This window comes from Orbicella franksi, chromosome 13, assembly GCF_964199315.1.
Source record: "Orbicella franksi chromosome 13, jaOrbFran1.1, whole genome shotgun sequence".
Lineage (NCBI taxonomy): Eukaryota > Metazoa > Cnidaria > Anthozoa > Scleractinia > Merulinidae > Orbicella > Orbicella franksi.
Window position 1 is genome coordinate 12361019 of NC_138157.1, and position 27502 is coordinate 12388520.

The following is a 27502-nucleotide window of genomic DNA, read 5'->3' on the forward strand; positions in this document are numbered from 1 at the left end:
AACATCACAGGTTGCGTGACTAAAAATTTGGCCGAGGGGAAGCGTGGGTCTGGTCGCAGACAAAACTGCGAAAAAAAAAAAAAAACCACGGGTAAACCATGAACCGCGCTCGGCCCATGGCCGCGCGGTTAAAAAGATCTGTTAGATCTTATAACCGCGCTTTTAAAATTTAACTGTTCGCTTAGCACTACCGTCGGAACGCAGTGCACATTCCAAAGCAGTCATTGATGATTCTTTTCTTACTGTAGACATCACATCACTTGATCAACACAAACTGTATTATTGCACCATCAGTGGTAGCCGTTGACAAATCTCCGATGACTTAATGGTCTTAATCTAGAACTTTCTTCGGGATATGTATGGGCATGAACGATATCAACGACACAATAATAACACTATTAACAACAGCTTTCTTTCTTAAAAGTCATGATTAAATTTAATTGGTGTTTTCCACGAGTAAAGGGCTAGCAAAGTAGTCACACAAGTCATAAAAACACCCTATCCCGACCGATGTATCGATTTTGGTCACTCCAGTGACCACAGATTGAAAACGTGACAGAAAATTGGCGTTACTTTTGATTCTCACCAAATTTGTCGTATCCCCCCCCCCCCCTCGGGAGAATTTTGTTAAGTTAGCTAATTTAGTATGCAAGCCACCGTAATGGCGGTCGCCGCCGGCGAAATGTTTATTTGCTCAAAATTGGGGCAAAATCTTTCGGAGATGGAAATCAGGACATTTGTAAGGATACAGAAAGTAATTTGGGACCGGTTGCTGGCTTCTAAGGCTGAATTTATCCAGAAGTAAGCTGTATTTTCGTTTTCGTGTCGAAAGCCACGCGATGAAATATTATCGGCTTGTTCTGCTGTCTTGTTCTGTTTTTTCTCTTTGTCGTTTTTGTAGCCCGCCGAGGCCAGTCTTTCGTCTAAATCAGTTGAAAAAGGTTCGAAAAAGATGTTCCCATTCAAGTTTAAACTCTCAGGCGATAATTGTGGAGTTTTTTGGCCGAAACGTCGGCTTTGTTATGTTGGTGTTTTTCGGTTGCTATGGGCGACCGTTGCTTCCTTTGTTAGGACAAGTCTGGGAAGTGAGGTCACAAAAAAATTCTAATTAATTCTGGTTTTGTTCGATTTCGCTGAAATTTTAACACGATAAAGCTGGATTGTTAAGGAATAGATTTACCGCCTGCCGATGTGTGGTAGCTATTAACGCTGAAGTGTTATATCGCTTCGAAGTCAGGGTTTTGAAGAGATTTTTTTGCAACATGTGGGTTCGGCGTGATTTTGTAATCTGAGGTTTCGGTTGACCCCGAAGGAAAAAATATCCGGAAAAGGTCATTTCATCGACGATTCAAACAAATATAAATATGTATATGTTCCGAGCTAAATTTCTGGTGAAAAAATATAATTTTTGACGAGCGCTGGGTTTTTAATTTATTCCCGCGAAAGATGAGATTTATTGTTTCAACAGCTTTTGGCGAGTAAACATCACAGGTTGCGTGACTCAAAATTTGGCCGAGTGGAAGCTTGGGTCTGCTCGCACCGAAGGCGAAAAAAAAAAAAACCACGGGTAAACCATGAACCGCGCTCGGCCCATGGCCGCGCGGTTAACAATATCTTACTGAGTGTATTTTTCTTGTGTGCTAATTGTTGGAGAACACAGAGGTCACTGTTATGACAGAGATATTAATTTGTGAAAAGTTCTATAAACAAATGCATCTGGGAACAAATTAATTTATCATGGATGCAGCTTCTGAGAGATCCCCAATATTAATGGAACATACACTGTTCATACAGTACATGTAAAAGAGTTTAGTAATTCATTACTTATGATTGTAATGCTTTGTTTGGTTTCTCTGTATTTACAGACAACTTGATGGGATTATAAATTCTGCACCAAGTTCATTGAATAAACTGACTTGGAGGTTCAGTTCTGCAACCCATCCTGTTTGTAGTAATATCATAGCTGCAACATTGTGACAGATACACTGCATTACATTATTAAGAAACACATATTAACTAATTATTTTTAAGTGCCTGTTAATTTAATCAGTTTTTCTTAGAGATAATTTACTCATGGTTTATTTAAATAATTGGCTTTTTGGCTTTAAAATGATATTTATTGAGCTTTTAAATCAATTTTGTGATAATGTGCATTGGACATGGCATAAATTGATATTTTGCCAACACGAAATGGAGAACTGGGTCTTAAGCAAAGTTGCAGGATTAGCATTTTTGTAGAAAGAAAGGGTTGAGAAATTTGTGACATTCTACAGACAGCCTTGCCATTCGCAATGTCCGATAAGGTTAATTTGTTCCATTCTGTTGTAGAAATAGTGTTCTCTAATTTATAAATTATTTCAATCTGTTGTTTAAACGATTGCCTTATAACCCCATGTCTGGCTTTGGTGCATGTAGGATATTGATGTATTTTTTATCCATTTTGCTGTAAATTATCTTAATTGATGTGTCAATCAAAACATATCTTGGATATGCTGGGCTCTTCTGACAAATGTACCTATGCCTCATAACCTTTGAGTGCATTTGGTTGTGTAGTGCAGACAAAATACATGTACATAATATAACTTCCTCTTAGCTCACTGATAATTCTTGGTATAATTTAATCATAGCAAAATTAATCAATGGAACCCAATCGCAGCTCTTGTAGTCCACAATGCCAGTCGAGAAAAAGAACAAATCACATTGAAATTGAATAATAAAATTATTATTAGAAGCCTATGCAAGTATTCATGATCAGCAAAAAAAAAAATATCGTAATTACCATTCATGCGAGGGTGATTTTGCTTATTGCAAACCCTTCCAGCAGGAGGAGACTCCATACAATAGTGAAGATGGCTAAATGTATCTTTGGGGACAAGTTAGAAAACAAAACTTTCCAACTTTTCACATATGTATACTGTTTTGGTATTTTTGTGAGATTTCATTTGGTAGAGATTCAGGGACTGAGTATATTGTAACCACTGCATTTCAATCAGTCCCCACAACAAAAAAAATGTGTAAACTTCTTTTGTGTGGGAGTCCCCATGTTAACTAAGGAAGAATATAATGATTAATGACAATGCCTTGTCTTTCTGAATAAGGTAGGAAAGAACAAGAAATGCCACCAAAAAGCACAGAAGACAGTTCTGTTATGTGATCAAGATTTTTGGTAGCTTCCCAGAAATCCTTGAAATCGTGGCTCTATATTTCATAATCACACCATCTTACACCTCGATCTGTTGAAGTAATACTAGTTCCGGCTGAAACTATTAAATCATTCGCAATTTACCTCATACATGTTGGATTATTTTCATTAGTAACAACATTCCGAAAAATAACTGAGGAGCTCCGCTTTTAGGCTGGCCTAAATCTATATTATATCATGTATACATGTCTGGATTTATTGAAAGTTCACCCTGGTATAGGTGTAGCCGCGTCAGCTCCGATAGCGGAGATCCGTGACACCAAAAGACTAAAGACTCACAGGTTCCACAAGGCTCAGGTTTATTGTGCCAACCGTTACAGTGATCCTGTATGGTAGGATGTGTTGGGGCGAACGCTCTAGTAGGTTCTGAGTTGTACAGCAATAACTGGTGGTTCCCGTCGAATTTCTGTGAGCCTTATCGTTTTTTTACATGTGCTCGCGATATTAAGCTAAAGTCATGTGGTAGCTAGCGGAAAATCATTGTGACGTAAATGCAGTAAAAAAGGGAAATACATAAAATTCTACGAAATGAAAACGAGGCACGCGGGTGCCGTTACAATAAGTGTTTATTGTTTTCTAAAGTAGACGATATAAAAATTCAAAGGAATGTCAGTCTTTTTTCCTCCACCCTCATATTTTCTTTTTCGTGTTCTTCTTTATTCCCTTTTACTTTCATCATGTGTACCACAGTTGGTGGAAAAGAACACACTTTTTAACCACCTCCTCATAAATCCAGTCATATATATTTAAATAATGTTAACAATTAGAATCTATTAAAATGAAATAGCATCTTATTTCATTGATTACGTCACATACCTTGTTCAGTTACAATACTTTAAATAATTTAATGAATATAAATGAATATAAATGAAAAATATATATATGTGAATGAAAAAGCATGCATTCATTGGTATAACTCGCCTACCCCCACCTGACCCGTCCCTCCCTCCTTGGCAGATTGGATCTAGTGTGAAAATGTATGTTTTTTATTCTTACAATATTTCAAATATATAAGGGAGTAAAAGAGACTGGTCCTCAAAGACTTCAAGAAAAAGCATGCACAGTCAACCAGAAAAGCATTTCTTGATGTGACGTACTCATTTACGCATATAACCCACCCCACTCCACCCCTCATCTTTCATCTTACGCAGCTGTTATTTGTGTCATCACACAAAGCTTTTTTCTTTCTGTCTGGGAAACAGTTGCGTGACAACACAAGAGGCTCAGAATTTTACCTTTCTATGTAACTGAATAAAGTCAGGGATTTTGTGTGGTATTGCCAGTCATGTTAAAACCGAGGGTGTCATTACCAACTGACACCGTCTCAGGGGAAGACGGCAAAGGAACTAAAAGATTTATGGCTACAGCAGCGCCTAATATCAACAAAGAAATAATTAGGGGAATAAGTTGTTTTCTTATCAAAGACTTCTTCTCTAATGATGTACGTCTGTTACTGTCTTTAACATCATACACTGCTGTATTTGGTTCACTTCCTTGTGACATGAATTCATGTTGACCATTAAAATTGCGTAACACAAGAGAAGGTCGGAACTGAGTCACGTCAGCATCAAAGCGACTCAGAAATGGAAGAGATGAAGATTTGTGAATCCAGCTTGAAAGGACCAATTCTGAACAAAAAAAGGTTAGAGACGAGAGGGATTTTTTTGCTTAATTTATAACTTACTGTTCAGTCTATAAACTGTAAATTACACAAACTCGCTGTGAAACAAGGTTTATCAACTTCATACAAGAAACAGTTCTCCATAAATTACTTGAGCCAGCAATTCATGACACTTGGTGAGTGGGTCTAAGAGGAGTTGAGCCCGCAGTTCATGATGTCTTCTCGCTTCCGTAAGCAGCTACGTTGAGCCCACATTTCTCGAGGTCTCTCTGCGGTAAGCAGGCTGAGTCCTCAGGTTGTGACGCATGCTACCACAATTCTGTGGCTTGTCATGTTTTCGTGAACCTATATAATGTTGCCTGGTAACCTGGCCTGGCTTTTTGGCACTATGTTTTGTTAATAAGACGTACCTGACTCTTTTTTGTGAATGTCTCCATTTAATAAATTGTCAGATGTTTGGTCTAAGGCACACTTAACTCCTGTTCTTTCTTGTGCCTGAACAAAATCAAAAACAGTGAACAACAGTAACACTGGACAGATCACTCAGGTATTGGAACATCCAGTGTTTACAAACTAATCAGTTCCAGGGTCAAGTCACAAAACACATCTCTTTTGAAATGGTGAACATACGTCACAATATAATTTACTATACAAAGATAGGGACACTAATTCCTGAAGTAAACTGTGGGCGCAACAAAGTGTCTTGTTTACCTCAGTCTTTCCATGCTCCAAAAGGCCTTGCTCCAAAGTAATTTACGAAATTTGCCACTTGAGAAATGAGAAGAAATCTGGGTGCATCTCCCCTTATCATTACTGGAATCATTACTTGAACCAATGTGGCTTCTCGTCATTTGTTTTGTCCCTAGTAATTGTCCCACAAACCACAGCGAGATGACACTTGTCCAAGATTCTTCTCGTTTCTAAAGTGGTGGATAGCCTAAGCTCACAGCTTTGGAATCTCTGGGGGTAAAATAAACAAATAAGATGGGATGGAATGCTGAAGAGACGTCTAGAGAAGATAACGTACCAGTGAGAGAACATCTCTGAAGCTGTTCTATGGCGTAATCTACTGGTTTCTTTCAAGGAAGAAATACTTCTGGGATGTCTTCTTCCTTCAGTTACTGATGTTCATTGTTGTTCTACTCCAGTTTACTAAGTGGTCTATTATCTTCTCTTGAGTCAAATCATCACAACATCCACGGTTTTTCTCAACGTTCCTTTGCGCCATATTTGTTCACTATGTAACCCCCAAATATTCCCATAACCCCTTGGGTGGATACTCTTGACCCAGGCATTCATTTTCACATCAAAATAATTGAGGTAAGCCCAGTCTTTTTTGGCTTTACTCACTAGTTTGCACTGCTTCTCCCAATCTGTTCTCCACAGTAGAATCACATATAAACAGGCCTAAAACACAATCAAAAATGACAAAATTACATCCTGTTAATGTACATACCATTGAATGCTGAAAGTAAGTCTTGGGCTTATATATGTTCAAAATGCATTTTCTGTGGGTTCATTTTGGGGAGGAACTTATTGCAAGGAAGTTTGTGATTCAAAAATTTTAAGTACATATAAGATCTTAATGCAGGTTAAAGTGTGTCATATGCAACACAAAGTACGTTGTACAGTCGTTGAATGAACATTTAAAGTCTCTGAAATATTGCACGTAACCTCGACAGTGGAAGATTTTGTAACTGGAAGAAATTTTATTGTTCTGTTAGCGCTACCGACAATTAAACCAAAGCCAGGTCTGTCTGTCTTTAAATACGTTACCAGGCAAACTCTCAAGAATGAGTGACAGCTGAAACGAACATAACAAACACATGGGAAAACACGGGAAAACGCTACACGGGAAAACACTGGAGAAAACTATTTTTAATTCAAACGCAAAAGCGTTTGAATTTACAACAGTAAATAAAGAAGAGTACGCGATCATTTATTTCCTTCAATCATCTTGACGAAAAACAATTTCTTGATATGAATCCACTGGACAAACAAGATCAATTCACTATTCACCTGAAAAATCTAGTATCACAAGACCACAAATTTGTTATTCCTAAAGCAACTATACTCAAAATTGAAGAAAAAACATTAACTGGTGAGGAGTTCCAGTCAATCAATCAACCAATCAATCAATTTATTATCGTCATGCATGCATAGGAAGAGGTTGACCTTGGTATCCGAGCCAGGGGCTCAGTGTAAAGACGCATGACAAAAATAACAATAAAATGAGAGAAAACAACAAAAAAAAAAACACTAGTTCACTTGTCAAATGGTTACCTGGGCAGCAACCGCACAAAACAGACCAATCAAGAGGCCTTCAATACAACAAGAAAACAACAGAGTTAGCAAACATTGCTCCCAAATCATATTTGTAGTGGTATTCAACACCTATTGTTTTACTCACCCACCCTCCCCTCCCCCCCTTCCCTGTAAACAGTCAGACAATTTTGGCTCGGCCAACCGATAAATGTCCAATACTGGCCGTGAAATCCTTGGTTTCTACACTTTGATATAATTCCACAAAAAAAAAATTTTTGCGTGGAAGTGTGGAATGCTTTGACAAACCAGGGAATTTAACTTTTCCCCGTTTGTTCCACAATTATTATTTTTTAATTACTTAGTTCTACGCTTCTCTCTGTGTTGCATGTTTCAGAGAGGCCGTGTCAATGTTAATTAGAAAATAGCCCCGAAAAATATGCGCGCCGATTGATAAAAAATTGTTTCTATTTAACAATAAGATTGTGAGCATGATAGTTGACGAAGGTGCAGCCCGAGTGAACTGTCACGTATGAAAATCGAGAGCAAATAATCTAATTGTTTTAGTATAAATCCACTACAGTAAAAACCCGCATGTAAGAACTTAAGTTTTGTCAAGTTAGCCTCCATAGGTCCTTATATAATTCTTAATGGTGTTTACTGTGAAATTAGGCTACCTAGGTTCTTAATCAGGTTCTTAATTCATTTTTAACTTGTACTCATGGGTGTGGCCTTTATATTGAATCACTCACAGTACAGTATTGTGGTCCTATACCACTGCTAGTGCTCTGGCTAGTTTTTGTTACCTTTTTTTGTATTGCATGTGATGTACTGTTATTATATTTGAAAAACAAAAACTCTATATTTTGAAAATAAGGACCTGTATTGAGATTTTAGCCTTGAATGGTTCTAATGTGAAGGGTGCTTAATAGGGAAATTTTAACCTCACAGGTTTTTAAATTTACTGTAGTCATTCAAAACTTTATCTAAATCTTCTTCACAGACACTTTGAAAACACAAAGAATTGGCCGTCATTTTGATAACAACTGCACATTGCTAGGCTTCCCACTACTGATCTACAACAAAATAGAAAGTGAGCAGCGTAGCCAATCTGCGAATGGCATTCATGATAGAATGCTAGTAGATTTCTGCTAAAACTCGGTAGAAACATGGCACATGTTTTCTGTTTCTTAAGGAGAGGCGTGCTAGGTTCAGAAAATGACTGAAGAGCATTAGGCACCAACTCTGTGTGTCTGTTTCAGAGATACATCTATTAAGAGAGAGTTGACAGCACTTTTAATAAGATGCAAACAAAATTAACAGACTCATTTCTTTGTACCTGTGACATCGTGGAAGACTAGAAACATCAATGTTATGCCAAGAGGAAGCCCACAGCAGCAATAGGATATAAAATTGATCACCACTCCCACCGTCTGACAGCCAGATCCTTGGATAACACCGCTACAGACACCCTGAGATGAAAATTGAACATCAATTCATATCACTTGAGAAGCCGTTTTCTACACCCCCAGCCCCTACCTGTGAGATTGATCTACTGTGTAAGTGCGAGTTCCACTTGAAATGTAAAGATAGGTCTGCTATGCATGTTAATTGCATTATTGTTTCCACAACAAAATTGTCCATTCTGATTGGTTCTTGGCATACCTTAAGGTATTTGGAGAGACTTAAAGCATGATCACAAGGATGTCAAACTTGCTCACTGGAATTTGGCACATATGCTATTTGCACGTCAATCACGTGCAATTAAGTGAGTTTCTGCTGTTTCTCTAGTGTTTGTAAAACTGATGAACATTCCAGACTTTTTATTTTGTTTATGATATGATTAATTCTAGTAGTTGGTCACTGACAGGCTCAGGCTCAGATCAGGCTCAGATCAGATGAAAATGAGCTCCAGGGAAAATTTCTCCCTCTATGCTTTGCGAGTCATGTCCAACACCGCCTGTGACGGGCTTTAAGGGTTGTATTTTATCACTCAATCATTAGAATGATACTCAATCATTAGAATGATTTCAATTACCTGAATTCCATCAAAGATAAAAAAGAATGGCATAAAACGGGTAGTCTTTTTGTATAACAATAACACATCTCTGCAAGACAAAATGAACAATAGTCTAATTAGCTACAAAGTAACCTAAGAGGGAAGTCAAGAATTCCTTGGCCAAATTAATTTGAAGCTCTCATCCGTGATCAACATCTCATCATAAGACTGATGTTCTGTGGGCGATGTTTGAGTCAAACGGCTTACAAATTTAAACCTTCCAACATTTTCTTCATGTTTAATGCAACAGTTTCCTGATATTCATCTGTACATCATGTGCTAGTCAGCCATTTATTACCAGATCCACTTGGCCTATAGATAATTATATTTAATTAAAGAGAGTAGCCGCGTTTTGCCCAAGAATACAACATAACCCAATGCTATAGTCAGGCCTGACTAGGCGTCAATCATGATAACATGTGTCTCTTTCAGGGTTTTTGCACACATAACAGCACTCCACCTTGAATTGAAAGTGCATGGACTTATGGACTCCAGATCATGCAGTCTGGGTTTCAGCCCTAACGCCAGGGTCTTAGCACTGTCTTTTTGAGCAAGACACTCTACTTTCTGACATAGCCTCTCTCCACCAAGATGTATAAATAGCTTCTGGTAAACTGAACGATGGGGGTAACCCTGCAATGGACTAGCATCCCATCCAGGGGAGAACAGAAATACTCCTAGTTGCTTAATATGTTATGGGAACCGGGATAAGCTCTAACACCTATATATGGTATATTTGGTCCAATTAATGCAGACGTTACTATAAGATTACAAACCTATTTTCAGTAAAAAGCCTTCCAGTGGTTTCCTGAAGCCCGAAGAAGACAGCAAATACCACAAGTTGAACACACACTGTGAAATCAATACAAATTGATTATCTCCCTGTGAACATGTAGCAGTGAACTTTAACAAACTAACTCTTACAAGATTAGTTTCCCATACGAAATGCTATTATTAGGAGTTACAAACAAACAATTCAGTGTTAATCAACATTAAACCTTCTATGGGTGTATGCATGGCTAGGTATCGTCACTGTCTATGCTACAAGTGACTTCAAGAATACAGGTAAACTGAGTTACTGCTTAGAAAAAATACAGGTAAAACATCTGCTCTTAGGGTTAAAGCAACGGTATACAGTTTTTGATCACTTATGCAGGGTTTATTTCCCCTTTTGGGACAAAAAAGCAAATAAAATAAGTATTTGACATGCAAGTGTAATTTCCATAATTTCCAGAACAACCATTGATGAAAGTTGCTCAAATCTTAACAATAGATTATTGCTCGGTGTACATACATGCAATGACAAAAGTTTGCTGATGTGGGCCAAGACTGAATAATTTGACATCACATTGCTGAGAAAAAAAAAAACATGATTTAAACAGGAACATGTACAGTACAGATAGACATCATAATCCAGATCTGTAATTACCAACAAGTGAAAGGGCCACTTTAATTGTCCTTTTGGTTGCCATGGCATTTCTGGCACCAAGGGCATTTCCAACACGAACGCCAGCAGCCACACTTACACCAACAGGAATCTAAAGAGTTTTAATGCACAGATTGTTAATGGTCTTGTTAGTGAAGTCAAGGTAGACAATTATATTAAAATAACACAGTGGAACCCTGTAAACAATGACTGCAGCTTTCTGGACTGGTTGCTTGCACTGCAGAATGGGAACATAAGCCTCTTCTATTCCCATTCATCATGTGACAAATGCTTTGCACTTACCTCCAGGGGAGACTCCTATATAAAAAGGACAGTGGTGCTCACGGTACCTTTTAGGGCTTAAAAATGCAGTTTTGGTACCTCTAAGGGTGTTCAGCCTCAAAAGGTCTACAGCGGGAGCTTTTGTGCTACCTTTTAAGGTATTGAGCTCAGAAAAATATGACAAGAGATAATGGGTTTTTTTAGAATTGGTACCTCTTACGGGTGGAAAACATTTCAAGCCACGGCCACAAAACAGGATCTTGGTACCTTTTAGGAATTCTTTTTGAAATTTTCGACAAGCACTCCTGTCCTTTTTTATATATGGGAACACCTCCCCCAAGTTACCTCACTCTCTATCAAGAACTGTACAACATCTTTAAGAAATCATTATATGAATTAAGCACCAAATGCTATTTAAAAGTGCACCAAAGTTTTCTTAATGAAACTGTGTACGCGTAGAATATTGACAGATATTCTGACAAATATCCTGAGAGGTAGCTGTAAAAGTCTACATATGAGCCAAGTGGCCCCCCAGACCGGAGCTTATCCTGGTTTCTGTAGCATGAAGCGGCTATTAGTATTTCTACTCTCCCCTGGATGGGATGCTAGTCCATCGCAGGGCTACCCCCAGCATTAAGTTCGCCGGTACCCATTTATACACCTGGGTGGAGAGAGGCACTGTGAGAGTAGTGTCTTGCCCAAGAACACAACACAATGTCCCCGGCCAGGGCTCGAACCCGGACTGCTCAATCTGGAGACAAGCGCACTAACCATGAGGCCATTGTGCCTCCCAAGTGGCCCATCAGGCTGGAGTTTATTCCAGTTTCTGTAGCATGAAGCAACTAGGAGTATTTCTACTCCTCCCTGGATAGGATGCTAGTCCATTGCAGGGTTACCCCATGCATTAAATTTGCTGGCACCCACTTATAACCCTGGGTAGAGAGAGGTATTGTGAGAGTAAAGTGTCTCCCCAAGAACACAATGTAATGTCCCCAGCCAGGCTTCGAATCCAGACCGCTTGATCCAAAGATGGCTGAAGAATAAGATTCAGATGAAATAAGCATTTCATTATAATTTATGTAAAGGAACATGATTATCAACAGCAACACACAGTGGTTTCTCTGATTTTCTCTTTCCTTGGGTAGCTGTAATACAGGCTAAGAAGAGTTTTATCCTCACCATATAGGCAAGTGCTGTCCACTGGAAAATGATACCATAGGTCGCTAACTGCACTTCACCAAAGGTCCCTTTCAAAAAGAGCACATCATTGATAAAATGATTGAACTAATCATGGCTGCTAAGAATTATCTATAGATTTTCAGCTTTTCAGAGAGAGAAACCCCTGGACTCTTACATCCAAGTTGTGACGGATCCTGCAGGCCCAGTGGTTTCTACAGGATCTTTTGAAGAGCTGGCTTTAAATAGTCTGTGAGTCAGCAGTGGTCATTTACAATATTTTCAACTGCTATTCCACCTTGTCTATTCAGAACAGCCTGTTGCAATGGATCAAATGACAGAATAGAAGTGATTTAGAACTGTTATTATAATCCTCTTTGCCAATATTGTCTTCAAGCAACATTAATATATTGCAGAGTTGTTGGGAGAAACAACAAGCAAGTGTTTTCTATCATGGCATCAAGCAAATCTCATTTTCGCTCATCTCCAATCCAATCACACATGTGCAGTGCATATAAGGTACAATAAGACCTGGCTGCTTACATCAGTGGAACCAAATGTACATGGCAACAAAACAAGGCACACTTCATTTTGAGCGGAAAGTGTGAATTTGAGCAGCTCCCCTGGATTTATTTTTATTACTAATAAAAATATAAATATAATTTTTAAATATAATTTTAAAATAAAATACCAAATGCACTTCAACTATTCCCTCAGCCAACCAAATGTCCTAGTGAAGCTAGGGTTTAACTATACCTGTTAAAGGAGCCAGCTTCAAAACTCCACCAGTCAATACAGGTCATCACCAAACCTGGCACTGCAAGCTTAAGAAACTGTCCCCAATCTAACAGACTTTCAGTGGTCCATCCTGCAATATGCATTCAACACAAACTTGCACCTTAATGCCACATCAATTGGAATTCATCTTAGTTTATCAATCAATCAATCAATCAATTACTCAATCACTCAATGCCTCAATCACTTACTCACTCTCTCACTCAGTCAATCAATCAATCATCAATCAATCAACCAATTAATGAATCGCTTAATCAACCGAAAACTTTTATTAGAAAAGTTTTGTTAGGCAAGGAGAAACACCCCTCGACTAATTGGGGAGAATCACATATTTATACAACCTTTCATTGTACTTTCTTTTTGGTCTTATCGCCACTTTCTCTTTAGAATTTGTTTAAATAAAAACCTAATTACAGGCAAACCTCCTGTAAGCGACCACCAAAAATGTCAAGTGTAAGTGGTTGCTTATGGGAGGTGGTCGCTTACATTAGCATATGTTATAACTGCAAAGACTTTCCCATGTTTTAAAAATTTTATTCATGTGAAAAGCCCATTGCGAGAAAAAATCCAGTACTGACCCCGTTGAGAAATTTCCATCTCTTGTAGTACCCAGGAATAACATAATTTTAGAACACCTTATTATTCAATTTCCACTCTATAATCTGTCAAGTGGTCACTTACAAGAGGTTAAAAACAAGAGCAAATTTCAAACTTTTAGCTCCTAAAGTGGCTTACGAGAGGTTGTCGCTTACAAGAGGTTCCAAATATAGTGATTTGACTTGGAAACTTTTGGTATTTTGGAAAACTGCTCGCTGAGAAGAGGTGGTCGCTTATGAGAGGTGGTCACAACTGGAGATTCAACTGTATTCACAATATTAGCATCATGGGCACTAAATTGACTCATTGTAGTGAATCAACAGCACGATCACGTACAGTAACACATTTTATAATAAGTACTTGTAAGGATTCATTTACTTTGTTAGGTATAGTTACCTGTCTCTCAGATACATAGGACTAAGGCCATGTCCTAGGGTCCCACCAGTGAGCTTGACTCTCATATTTGGATCCACTTTCCTGTCAATTACCAACGAGGAAACAACATGTTTATAAAAACACGTCAAAAATTTACTTGTTGAAAAATGTGCAGTTAAACCTCCCATAAGCAGACACCCTTAATGGAAGCTAAAATGTAGTGTTTACATGTGGTGGGGACCAATACTCAGTGTCTGCCTCAGGTGATGTTCATCTATGGCCCGGAGGGGGGGGGGGAACTCCCATATAAAAAGGATGGGGGTGCTCATCAGAAATTTCGAAAAGAGCCCCTAAGAGGTACCAAAACCCTGCTCTGTGGGCATGGCTTGAAATGTTCCCCCCCCCCCCCCCCCGAGAGGTACAAATTCTAGTAACCCATTATCTCCTGTCATATGTGTTGTGTTAATTCCACATTAAGGTACTGCAAAAGCTCCAGCTTTGGACCTTTTGAGGCTAAACACCCTAAGAGCTACCAAAACTGCTTTTTGACCCCTAAAAGGTACAACAAGCACCCCCTCTCAAGTCTTGCAAAATTTGCTGCTCCCATTTTTGTGATCAGGAAGAAAGGTTTGTTAAATAAAATTAATGATGCATGGCTGTTACAGTATTTGAGTAATAACAAGAAATGATCCCATATAATAATTAGCAGTGAAATTAACTGGGAGAAGGGAATGGCACAGTGGTGAGAGCACTTGACTCTGACCAATGTGGCCCGGGTTCAATTCCAACCGAGTGCCTTGCTCCGAGAGTTGTACTTTGGGTTCTCTGGTTTTCCTCCCTCCACAAAAACCAACATCTCCAAATTTCAATTTGACCAGGATAGAGGACCTGCATGAGAACCAGCTAAGGCTGACATGGCTTATATTGTAATTTATTGACTCCATATTAGAGACACCCATGCGAAAGTGTTGCCAGTTTGTCTCAACCTTGGATTAGACTGACCTTGTATGTGCAAGTCTATTATTTCTGCAGTTATTCCTTTGACTTCACCATGTTTGGCTTTTTTTTTCTTTCTATAGCATGATTATAATATTATTCAGCAAGTTAATCTAGCAAGCTTGCATGAACAGGACAATATTATAAGCCAAGTCACTGTCCCTTTACTATAAATGTTCAATAACCAGGATTTCATATAATTACGTACTTTTATGAAGTAAAACCGTGTCTCTGTTTCTAACAGCCAATAAAGAGCTAAGATTACAGCAGGTGATGCACACTGGGGCCAGTCCAGGTATGGTCTTACATAAAGTGCTAAAGGGGCATTGCAGTCTGTGTATATTATTCCCACAAGGCCAAATAACCTGATGGAGTAATGAATATCATTTAATTGTACACTTATATGTACAACAAGGATGTAGGGTGATAAGCACCTTCACCCACCCACACATATTGTAATTCTGGATCAATATATATATATATTTTTTTTTTTTTTTTTTTTTTTTTCTGTACAGTAAGACTGTGCCTGATTGACAATTAAATATAGGAGAACCTTTGCTGATGTCATGGTGTGACATAGCACTCTGCATAGAGATGGCATCACACTAGATGGGTTGGGAAACTTCATACTGTAGTTGGTGAGTTTTTAGCTTTTAGAGTGTAATATTGGCTTTCAAAAACTGAAACATTTCTGTGCTACAAAAGCAACAATGAGCCCATACATAATTTCTTTAGAACTATAATGCTGAGTTTTTCAAACCAGACCATCTAAAAGAGAATAAATGCCATGAATCAGGCCAAAAAAAAGATTTGTAATATTTATCTTTTAATTTGTAGCTTCATTATAAACTGAAACTATTACATAACTGCAATAACATCATACTGTAACAAGAGTGAGTAATCCTAATGGAAACCTCACCTGGCAAGTAAACTCTCTGAAGGAAGAACTTTCTGAAAAAATTGGAACTGATACATGTAAAATGTCAAAACATGCACACCAGAGTAGATCATGAGAGCTAATCCTACGAAGGCAAATGCTCTTTTCCGTTGTAGCCTAACTGCCTTGTGGCAGGCCCACATTGTTCCTAAGATCAAGAACATCACAAAGTATATCGCAGAAGCAAGTGATGGTAGCATTATTCCCCCAGCGAGTAACATGACGGCAATGAAATATGGCATCACATTATCCCATGTAGTTGAGTCAGGGGATGTTCTTATATGTTGTGGGGTCTCTGGACAAAGTGGGGAGGAATCAACTAATCCTCGGCAACAGACAGCACATGTTATTGATACAGCTATAACTGCCACATCTGGGACAATGATTCTGCAGATGTCCAGTGCTGAAACACCATCAAACCTACAGGATTGAAAAAAAATCTTATGTCAGTGTACCATCAGTCGAAAACAACTCCCTTCACATGGTCTCTTCACTTACATTGTTCTCACAGTGTGTTGCATAGTTATGCAACACTGCTTTTTTTTCTAAGAAAAAAGAGGATGTACCATCGCTTGCATCTAAGCATGAACACATGACACTGAAACATGCTCTAATTGGGTGTCAAACATGACATGATTGCTCATCAAACATTTGAAGTTAACCAGCTCTGAAAGACTCTGAAAGTCTTCCCCACGCCGATATTTCTTGGTTATACTAGAAGTAAAACAACTTTCTCAAAAGCCATATGCACATTGACACAGGTCAGAGTCAATTTCTCTGCAGAAGTCTTCAATGTCCAATCTTTCTGCCATTTTGTGTGCTGAACTTTGAGCGCGAAAGTTCTTGCTAAGCTCTGCTAAACTTCAAATGGTTGATGACTAATCATGCCACCTTTGGCACCTAATTAGAGCATGTTTTGGCATCATGTGTTCATGCTTAGATGCAAGCGACTGTAGATCATTCATAGTCAGGGCTACATGATAAGGTTAGAATTCATTTTAATTCATTCTATGGCCAGCTCCATGAGTGGGCAAGATGAACCAATTCCGGTGCTGTGATTGACTACCTGAAAAAGCAAGATGGAGCTACATGTATCTTACTCGCTCTGGACTTTCCACTGTGTCCCGCAAGAAACATTTCTCTGAAAGCCATATAATAAATCCTTTATTGACCAAGCTTGTTTGGTCAAGATGGTTAGATATTGGCCTTGTTCTTTTTTTTATGAGTTCATGGACTTTGACTCTATCTTGGTCTATAAACATGCAACAAAAGAACTTGGCCAATATCCAGCCATCTTGACCAATAACCCATATCCAAAATGGCATTTCTAGTACCTTGCTTAAAGTTCCAAACAAACATTACAATATAACACAATCATTACTTTCAAGGGGTTTCTATGTCAGGGTTTATAGCTAAAAGCTGTCACTGTATAGACTACTCCAACGTACTACTTGAGCCATTTAAGTGTGATCAATTTGTAAGAGGTTCTCCTCCATCCAGACACAGATATACTGAATGTCAAGTTACATTAAACATTGTAGTCATTACTTTTCCAAAAGTTGTTACTTTGGGGATGTTGCTACAGTACTTCACATTTAAGAACACCCATAAATACATGTATCAATAATTTTGCTTCTTACTTTTTAAGGGATAATTAATTTTAGAATCAGGTCTCAAAAAAGTGCCATCACGGTTTCTAGGACAAGTACATGTAGATTTTTCAAGCAGGCAAGTAACTTTTTATTCTCCCTTGTCCGATAAGCAAGGGCCCAGGCAAGCTGTATGCCAACTAAATAAGAAAAAGATAGGACTTGCCAAGGGCAAGCAAAATTTGAGAGCTGCTTGAATTCCAGTTTTTTCAAGCCCTGCTTTTCATATTATTATTCAATGCACTCAAAAAAGGACAGAGGAAAGTAACATGTGTTGAGTGTGATGAAAGAGTATATCACATGTACAAAGAAAGTGTAGTCACTTACCTACTAAGTCCAATTTGTCTGGTAAGTTGCTCATACCTTGAACCCGTTAAACAGTAGAACATTGTGTTGTTAGTCGCGGAAATCGTGGTAAAAAATCCCTTCATACCTAGATCATGCTTCAAGAAAATCATTTTGTACAAAAGTCAAGGTTGAAATAATTTTAAGCAACAGCCCAAGCAAGACAACAACATGTAAGTTGAATGACAGTTGATATTATTGCTTACAATTTGGAAAGAAATGTCCGTAGGGTGGCAGGGCTCCTAAGACTATCTGAAAAATAATCTGCGCCATCAAGGCAAACACAGAGAGACCCAACAGTGCCTTCTGAAAATGTCCCGTAGAGCCAAAAGCTGCAAAGATAAATAATTAAAGAGATACAGTGATAAGAACAAATAAATTGTAAGAATGTGGAATTAACACAATGTGACCGAAAGGAAGTGTGCCAAACCTGGATTGGAAGTTAAATGTATTTTAAGTTCATCCCATCCTAGTCTCTCCTCCTCTCCCCAACAAATTTATTGCCAAGTTATCTTATAGTTAACTGGTACTCATTTATTCAGTTGTAATGAGAATAATACTGTAGAGTTAATTGCCCTGCCCAAGAACACAACACAATGTCCCCGGCCAGTGCTCAAATTCAGGCTGCTTGCACCCTAGTTTTTGCTCTGACAAAGAGTCAGCTTCACTGGCTTTCTACTACGGTGGTTAAGTTAGCTGTGTCAACTTTGAGTTGATAAATAGTAGTGTGCTTCACTTGCTTGCTGACATAGCCCAACAGTTTCTTTAAAACTATAAATACCTGCTGTAGATGTTTTTTGCTTGATGTTAAGTCTGGTAATTATGACAATGCCATCAAGACCCTCCCATCTGAGGGTAAATTTTTTAATTACGAAGTTCATAAACAAGAAGTCAGAATATAGTTACGGCTACAGTTGTCAAGAAACGGAATTGACATTTGCATCAAACATACTCCATCACTTTATGGAATACTCCCCTGGGGTCCCCTTCCCCACCCCTGCCTCTACCTCCTACATGTACATTGCATGGAGCTAACTCTCTAAAAGAAAAGTACACATGTCAAGTGATCTTTCAAACCTCGTGAGGGATTTGGTAGCAGAGGAATAGCCAGAAGACAACACAAGTAAATGACAGAGAAGCCATTGATTCTGAAGCAACAAGCTGAAAAAGAAACAAACTTGAAAATGTTAAAGAATCATCTACAGTGTTCAATCAAAAACTGTCAAGTGTTGATAATTTTTAATTAAAACAGAGACTATTCAGAGATACTTATCCATATAGAAAGTAAAAATTTTCAAAAGAGCAGTTTTGAAAGTGTAGTCAAATTACCAACAAATTACGTCACCGGCAATGATGGAGTGGCAGCTTATGTGGTTGTAATTTAACTGACCAACTCCTTTGAGAGCTTTCGATTCTAGAGACTGAAAGAGATGTCAATTAAATGACATGCTTCGTTCCTCTAAAAAGAAACTATTTAATCACACGGTAAACGGTAAAAAGGTTGGTTAGTGGCATTTCAAATTGATTTGTTTTACGTCTGAGCAGGTCGGTGTCTCACCGTGTCAACACGATAAAAGTTACGTGCAAAAACCCTCGCAGTCTCTCAGAAACACGAAAAGCTGGTCTGCCAAAATAACAAATCATTCAGTGCAAAGCAATGAACGTAAATTTATATAACACACCGTTTAAATCAAATATACACGAGAAATACACCCCCATGAATGCCCGCACTACGATTCAGCTGTTACGAAATAAACATGTATGAAATAAACGGACAAAAACACGCAACTCCTGACAAGACGAGAGGAAGAATCCATCTAAAGAGAAGCGTGTAGACTACAGGCGAAGACATGTCTTGTTCCTCAGAATATACAAGTGCTCTTCTTGAACTTCAAACGAAAAAGGTCACGATTCCTGTATTTGCGAGCTGTGAGAAGTTTAAACTTTACCCCCGAAGCGGGGGGCATGAACGTACGGCTTCCTGTAAAAGGCGCTTGCAGATAAAGAAATTGGCTAAAAGCTGGGCTGTGTGGGAAATTATAGTGAGAAATGAAACTCTTAGCTTAATTTCAATCAGGACTTCCCAGACAAGAAGCCTGCATCGCCATTTCCATCAAATTTTCGAAAACGAAAACTTAGTGAGCCCACGACTTGTAGAATGGTGGTCAGCTGTCCAAAAACGGAAGTTTCATGCCAACTTTCTGTCATGTAAAGTATCTAAAGCATCCCATTGTGTCGAAGTATTATGATATTTGTTTTTTGTCCTTATTACGGTTGTCCTTTAGGAGTTCTGCCTTTCAACTTTTCTTTGTGCACTCTAAGTCCTTCTCAGTTTAAATTCTAAAGAGTTGTTTTTTTAAATTCTTCTACATCTATAACGTAAATTCTGACGGTATTCCCACTTCCGCTTTTCGCTTTCGAAATTCTACTCTTTATATATCGGCAGATTGCAACATCGCAAATAATGGGCCTTTTTGACGATGTCACGCTTTTCCAATTTTTTATTCAAACAAATGATACGTCTCGCCAGTCGATTTGATACCAATTTTGCAAACTCCAATTTCATTCTCTTGTCGTTTAGGAGAAAGCCCCTGGTTGCTCATGAAAAGATGGGACCCCAAACTTGCCAAGGGTCTTTACAAAGAAAAGTATGCCAGGGGGCAAGCTTTCACCTATTTACTAAATTCGGCATGATCAATTGATCTATGGAGACCTAGGTTATCATTTGGTTGTTCATTAGGGTTTGAGAGAAGAAAAGTCTGTATCGAGACGATATGCGGAACTCGTGTAACAGGCTTTTGAGGGCGTCGGAAACTTACGCCCGCTTGAGGAAGTACTCCAGTCTTGATCAGCAAAGTTCAGCAACAGAATTCACAGCAAAACGTATCTGCTATAAGTGCTAAATGGTATGAAAACGTATCAAACGTAACTTAGTTCTATAAAGGAAGACGTAATGGCCTAATGGTTGGCTGCGAGGGACCCGTAACTTGGAGGACTGTATTGTATGACAGGAAGACGTTATCCAAGATGGCCCGAAGGGTCTGTTGATTGCGCTTTGTTGTTATCCTCGCTGAGAGCCAAAATCAATGTGTTTTAGAACACCGGGGGAATAAAGGGTTGAGATATATCATTTGATAAATATTAGAGTATTAAATGATTCTAAATTTTTCATTCGATTTACGTCATTAAATATTCTGTCTCAAATACAATTGAAGTAAAATGTAATTGATGGATATAAATTGAAAGCACTTTTCTGACACACAACAACCGTTCCTGTGGGCATTGCTATGTGAAATTGTCTACCACTGTACTGGTGAAAATAGAGCCTCCGTTTTTCGATAGTTTAAGCAGGGCTTCAAATAAAGTAATTCACACCCACTAATTTGCGGTGACGACGTGGTCAATGACAAAGCGAAAATGTGCAACGATAGCCGGAAATTATATAACTATTACGAATCATTTATTAAAAGCTCTTGTCTGGTAGTTAAGTATCCGCCTTTTCCCCCCTCTTTTTTCACAAACGCCAATAATATCGAACCTTTAAACATTTAAAACTTGAAACTCTGAATTTTTTCTTTACCAGCGGGAACAACTGGACAAATTGTCCGGCCATCTAAGGATTTGACCGGACAAAACTATTTTTGACCGGACATTGTCCGTTGACCGGCCGTTATTTGAAGCCCTGAATTACGACCTGATCAGATTCCGACACAGGTTACAATCTTGAAAAGTATTTTTACATTGAAACGATTTTCAAGATCAAGATTCAGACACACTCACGCAAACTCTCTTCTGGAAGCCACACTGTATGTTTACGACTGCCATGTTCCTGGCGATAACAAACTTTACAACAATAATTTACAGCAATTCCACAGAAATCAGGCATTTACATTCTTGCACGCTATACAAGATACTGGGTTAGGTTAGCTACAAGCCCTAACAAGTAGTTTGAAACCTACAACAATTATGCTGAATGCAATATTGTCCGTTTGTGTATGAGAGGGAAGCACGTTCAAAATCACCAATCTGGATCCGACTAAAAGTTCAAATTAGTCAAAGTGGTATTGACTTTAGTAGCATCAGGGAGGGAACCAGCACCAGAAGCACCAGTCCAGTTACAACTCAAATTCAAATTAGTCAATACGGTATTGACTTTAATAGCATCAGAGAGGAAACCAGCACCAGAATCACCAATCCCTTTTCTACTCAAATCCAAATTAGTCAATACGGTATTGACTTAAATAGCATCAGAGAGTGAACCAGCACCAGAATCACCAATGTCGTTTCCACTCAAATCCAAATTAGTCAATACGGTATTGACTTTAATAGCATCAGAGAGGGAAGCAGCACCAGAAGCAGCAATCCCGTTCACACTCAAATCCAAATGAGTCAAAGTGGTATTTACAGGAAGAGCTTCACAGAAATACTCAAGGTTCTGTAACCCACGATCGCGTAAGTCTATAGCCGTAATGTCAAGGTGGAAGCCAAAAGTATGCAATAATTGCGATAGAAGGTTTTTCTTATGGGTTACGCACTCCTCTATACAGTCAAACGCAAATTCCAGATCCCTACTTATTTGACTTTCGCCGTTTATGTGTGCGGCGATGCTTTTTACAAGACACACTGCGGTTTCTTCGGATCGTGAGACAACAATTCCACTCATGAACAAAAACGCTTGTTTCAGTTCATCTAAATATCTCTCATCTGTCACTACTGTGTCACAGTCAACTTCTCCGCTGAGAATCTTTGAAGCGAGATAGAAACCACAAAAGAATTCTTGAAAGCTCTTGTGCATAAATCCGTAACGCACACAACGTCTTCTGCGACTACCTAGACTGACTTGGACTGATAAAAATCCAAACTTAGTTAAAAGACTTAAAACAGTCGAACTGCAATCAAATCTGCTTTCTTCAATATATAGCTGTCCTTCACACAGGGACTTGAACGCCATATGCCCTAGATGTGTCAGCTCTTTCTCGTAAACTTTAATCAGGTCGTCGTTGGTACTCGCCAATTGGTTCTTCTCTTCATATCTTCTCAAAACACAGAGTACAATTTCAATGTACAATTGAGTCCTGCTCGCCGGAAAAGAACCCTGGAAATCCTCGCAAAGAAGGCAAAGTAAAGTGGTGTTTAAAGGATTTGCCATCATTTCACGTAAGTCTCTAGATCCTGACCAAGGTGAAAGTTGTTCTAGGAGTTTGTGAGCCAAAGGCAAATTGTTTTTAAAGTACTTGAAGATGAAACTTTCTGCATCTTCCGTAGTGAATCCCACAATTTCCCACAGGGTATCACAGAACCGCCTAAATTTCATTCCAGCTTCATGTCTAGATGTAAGAACGATGCGACATTTAGAGAACTCTCTACCTTCAGCAAGTTTTAAGTACATGGCCAGTTTACTAGAATCATCCACTTCATCTAAACCATCAAGTACTAACAAAACTTTGGACTGATTTTCACGGATGAATTTGAAAAAGTTTTCTTTGGATTCTTCGTTAATATCTTCGGGGAGAATTTGCTCTTCGATAGCCTCCCAGATGTTAGTTTCGATATCATGGCATCTAAGCAGTAGCAGCAATTGGGTTTCTGGAAAAGACTCGTCCCATTCTTCCCGTCTATTTGCCCAGTCATAAGCCAGCTTTTGACAGTAAGTTGTCTTTCCCATGCCAGGATCTCCTTCAATCAAAACAGTCCGTGGCTTCTGACATCCTTCATGGGCTTTGAAGATAGCTGTCATGTTGGTGATTTCTTCAGCCAGTGTTCCTCTTGCTTTTTCTTTGTTCAAAAACCTGAGCCTGGTGAAAATCTCATCCAGATGAAAGCTGAAATCTTCACACCATGGTACTGGCAGCACGCTTCCTTCACGAGTTTTGTAGAGCTGGCGGATTCTTTCTATCTCATTTGCTGGATAAGGCATGCCTAGAAAAAGAGAAAATGACAATAAATCAGATAAGAACATACGCTTTTTATGTTAACCAAGCTAGGAAATATAAATTACTTCGGTTTAAGAGAATTAAAAATTATAATTTTGCAAATATGTTTACCATGCATAAGATATCAGGAATGTTTATGATGTCGACTTGCTTGATCTCTTTTTTGGCACTTGATAAATAAAAGTTTTCGAATTCAGCAAAAACCGCTTTCACCAATACGAAATAAGCGTAACAAACTTTCCTGTTGCAATGTACTAAATAAATGTTATGAATAAAATGTCGACAAAACTTCCTTCTCCAGAAGAATCACAGAAACAAAATTTAAAAGGTATACATTTGAAATTTTCAAAGTAGAGGGAGCCAGAGTAAACAAGTCCGAATATGCCGTTATTAATACTAGGTCAAAAGACAATACTATTCTCCTCTTTCAAAACAGTTGCAAATAACTTGGTGCTGATCAAATTGTGTTTAGTCTTGGAAAAATGCAAGTTCAACTAAGATAAAACATTTTAAGCCTTTGACTTCGGTGATTTATTTTATTTCAAAACGGAAATTGGACGCTGCACATAGCTTTATGTAACTGTCTTCCCCAGGGGGATGGAATTGGGCGCTGTTATCTCGAGTAATTGAAGCACAACACAAAAAAATCTCTCCTGAACGAGACAATTTCAATGTTTTTTTTTGGGACGTGCGCACATGGAGAAATTTGTTAAAGTTTTCTTTGAGTTCTGCATGCTCTTTTTGACTTATTCTCTTCAGCCGTTATGCTGATATGTACCTTTTTTCTGCTCGGTGGAAAAGTTTCCGTCCTCACAGCTAGGAAAGTGATTATTTTACGGAATGGCGTCCATGACTAGAAAGGCCCCGTTTGTCTCCGATTTTCAGGGGATAAATTCCAAGGTTGACTGCCTGTATTTCTTTGTTTTCTTTGTTGCACTTTCAAATATTCAATAAAAAGGCATTTATGGAATAAGAAGAAGTCGCAGTGTATCAGCAGAACGGAATTACTGACAAGAGTCGGTTCTGACATGATTATTCCATTTGTAACTATTGTGAAATAAGAACTCACCCTCATCTCCAGAAGATTGCGTCGCACCATGCAGCTCATTCATTTTGTCCTTGATGTAGTCCTCGTTCTTTTTCCACTGCATCAGGAGCTCCTTGTAATGCACCTCGGTGATAGGGTCCGCTTTCTGCTGCATGATTTTGTCCATGGCGTTACCATATCGAGCTCCTCCTAATCTCGCCAGCGTTTCCCGGATGTTCTCGCAGTAGTTAACAAATACTGCATCACTAACACGAGATTTGTCTGCATGGTTAAGCAAAGCATTCATGAAATACCTCACACGGGCTATGTCAGCCTCACGACTGGTGTCTACTGCATGAGGAAGTGCGTCCCAGCCAGCAGTTGGCGGAGTCAACTCACAAACTGTCCTCAACAGAACCATAAGAAGTGTAGGGTCGAAGTGTTCGGATGACACCGAAGAAGCACGATCAGGATACAGTTGACCCCATTGCTTTGAAGTGAGGATTCTTTGCTTTCGAAGTGACCGCAGTGTGTCATGATTTTGATAGTATTTCAAATGTTTCCGAAGATTTTGTGGTGGAATGATTCTGTCAAATGTTTCTCTCAGGACTCCTGAACCCACAGTGACCAGAATCTTACACAGCTGAGCATAATTTGATTCCTCTTTTGCGGAGGTTAATTTGGGAATAGTGCCTACAACAGTTCACATAAAAACACTTTATCAGTCACCTCTTACAATCTACTTCCCTTACGATGTTGTTTTATGTTTTGTTATCATGGTCCTAAAAGCCAGGCAATTTTGAATTTCGGGGTCAACAATACAATCAAACCTGCATATAACGGCCGTATATTAAGCGGCCACCCACTATTAAGCGCCCAGTTTTCAAATTCCCGATTTTTCGCTCATACAAACGCTGTATTTGTTACCTGTATAAGGCGGCAATATCAATTAAGCGGCCGCGGCTACCCTGTAGCAGTCCTATGTTTGTCTTTCTTTGTTATTTTTACCTGTATTAAGCGGCCACCCTCAAACAGAAACTACGCCACATGTCATTTTATGCGGTATTTTATTGTGTTTAAAATGCTTCCATCATCACCATAGAGAAATGACATTTACAAAGCTACTGTAAGCTGATAATCGGCCGTTTAGTATCGTTGACGCTTTCCAGATGTCCGCAATGTGCTGAAGAACGGGACCATATCGTTAGACCACGCCCAGCGAGTATTTTTACTGATCCTGTATTGAGCGGCCATCTGTATTAAGCGGCCAGTTCCTCAAGTCCCGAGGGTGGTCGATATATACAGGTTCGACTGTTATTGAGAGTCATTCGTTAATTACGTTAAAATCAAGAGCACATTCTTTTTATGTTGGTTTTACTCGCTCATCAAAGCCTTACAACTTACCTTGTCTGGGTCGAAGGCTGACATAGTGTTTCTCATGGATATGCCCCAAAACAAGCGGGCTGGTGTTGTCAACAGGACGATCTGGATTGATGATTATATCACGGCCAAGACTGCTGATTACACGAATAGGAGTTTTGTAGCAGTTTGCTGCGGCACAGAGAACCACGTGATCGCCCCATGTGCCATCCTTTTCCATGCTTCTCAAGTAATCAGCCCAAGATGGGTATCCATGGACAAAGTTGAACAGATCTGTTTCATCGGTCTTTGAGAGAGAAAAAACTTTTAAGTTAATTGAACAGGCTTAAAATACATTGTAGCTGATACAATATGTCTATCGTCCTGGACATAATGAATACAAGGAAATGGTTAGGAAAGCTGCAAAGTTCTTTGTTGTATGTTTTTGTTTTCTCTTTTGCATGTTGACCCCTGCATAAAAGCTGGCAAATACAAAAGGTGGATATATGCTTGCTCATACAACTAACAAAAAAAGAGGCATTGTGATTATGTAATTCATGCATATTCTACGAGCATAAAACAAACGATGCGCAGGGTCACCTTCAAACATCTATTATATATTGGCCTGATTGTTTGTTTCTTTAATGTTTATCGGCCTTCGTAACCATTTCCCTTCATTATCTATGTCCTTGCTTATACCAAAATAAACTTTAGTTTTTCAAGTTTTTAACAATGATTCACCTTTTTACACTGAATGATTAGTCAAAGCCTAACTTGGTTATTCAGGGGACAGACTTTATGAAATTAAGTTGACAGATAGCTTTCTTAATAAAGTAACATCCCTCGATTGAGCCAGGGACACAAAGTACCTACTAATACCAAAGCATCTACTGGTTATTTGGCCCACGTACTCAAGGAAATTTCACCATCAGTTACTCAAAGAGATTTCAGAGCCCTGTTTTCCCAGTCTTGTACAAAGCCCAAGTTCATTTACATCAGAAGCCACCTGTGGACCATTGACTTACCAGTTTGGGGGAGTTCTCAAGGCATTCGACTAACTTTTTCCGCAGTTCTGTTTCTGAAATTTGCATTCCTTTCACGCTTTGAAGTTGCTCTGACAGCGCGTGGAACATACAGTTTCCAGATCCTGGGTTGTCACAAATGCTGAATCCCTTGTCTGAAGCAATCTTTTGTAGATCTTCTGACAGGCCAGTTTTCAACTTGTTTGGATCGCACTGCATTTGCTGCAGATCATGAATAATGTTCATAGCTGGAAGCAAACAAAAATTCCTTCAGTTTCAACTAATTCTAACTGGGTAACTAAGCAATCGGTCATGCATTTCTCTAGTTTACATAATTTTTTTTCTACATCCATGCTCAAAAATCGAACTTAAAATAAGAATCGGAAATTATACGAAACTGACACAAAAATTAGATGACCACATGACTGTTCAAGCTTAA

At 38.8% G+C, this 27502-nt stretch overlaps 2 protein-coding genes and 1 pseudogene across 3 annotated transcripts in view; all 3 read right to left on the reverse strand.

Annotated features, from left to right (window-relative positions):
- Positions 1-1612: 1612 nt before the first annotated feature.
- Positions 1613-13420, reverse strand: LOC145466187 (multidrug and toxin extrusion protein 1-like). Its single transcript, XM_081449938.1, has 12 exons — positions 13402-13420; positions 12840-12896; positions 12032-12099; positions 10874-10888; positions 10574-10682; positions 9921-9996; positions 9124-9193; positions 8425-8557; positions 7107-7144; positions 6174-6230; positions 5234-5318; positions 1613-4830 (listed from the first exon to the last, which is right to left on the reverse strand). Exons 1-12 carry the CDS (start codon positions 13418-13420, stop codon positions 4460-4462), a joined length of 1098 nt encoding a protein of 365 aa, XP_081306064.1. The 3' UTR covers positions 1613-4459.
- LOC145466674 (piezo-type mechanosensitive ion channel component 1-like) lies at positions 12812-17793 on the reverse strand. The gene is made up of 5 exons (XM_081450390.1): positions 17705-17793; positions 15711-16148; positions 15000-15156; positions 13817-13897; positions 12812-12896 (listed from the first exon to the last, which is right to left on the reverse strand). The coding sequence occupies exons 1-4, from the start codon at positions 17764-17766 to the stop codon at positions 13838-13840; spliced, it is 717 nt and encodes a 238-aa protein (XP_081306516.1). The 5' UTR covers positions 17767-17793; the 3' UTR covers positions 12812-12896; positions 13817-13837.
- A 3918-nt stretch (positions 17794-21711) lies between these two features.
- Positions 21712-27502, reverse strand: part of LOC145466687 (uncharacterized) — an 8963-nt pseudogene continuing 3172 nt past the window's right edge. Inside the window, exons 3-5 of the transcript XR_014041969.1 lie at positions 27067-27311; positions 26087-26348; positions 21712-23641 (exon numbers count right to left, since the gene is read on the reverse strand). The product of XR_014041969.1 is annotated as an uncharacterized LOC145466687 (transcript). The remainder of the gene's footprint in view (positions 23642-26086; positions 26349-27066; positions 27312-27502) is intronic.

Bases quoted from the DNA above. Each gene is read 5' to 3' on its own strand.
- LOC145466674 (XM_081450390.1), bottom strand. From the start codon at position 17,766: ATGTTCTACTGTTTAACGGGTTCAAGGTATGAGCAACTTACCAGACAA. The intron at 16,149-17,704 runs GTAAGTGACTAC...TCAATCCTGTAG, and splicing joins AGACAAATTGGACTTAGTAG to GTTTGATGGTGTTTCAGCAC. The intron at 13,898-14,999 runs GTACGTAATTAT...GGTAATTGACAG, and splicing joins CACGGTTTTACTTCATAAAA to GAAAGTGGATCCAAATATGA.
- LOC145466187 (XM_081449938.1), bottom strand. The intron at 12,100-12,839 runs GTTTGGTGATGA...TCTTTTTGAAAG, and splicing joins TCTTAAGCTTGCAGTGCCAG to GGACCTTTGGTGAAGTGCAG. The intron at 9,997-10,573 runs GTAATTACAGAT...TTGATTTCACAG, and splicing joins AGTGGCCCTTTCACTTGTTG to TGTGTGTTCAACTTGTGGTA.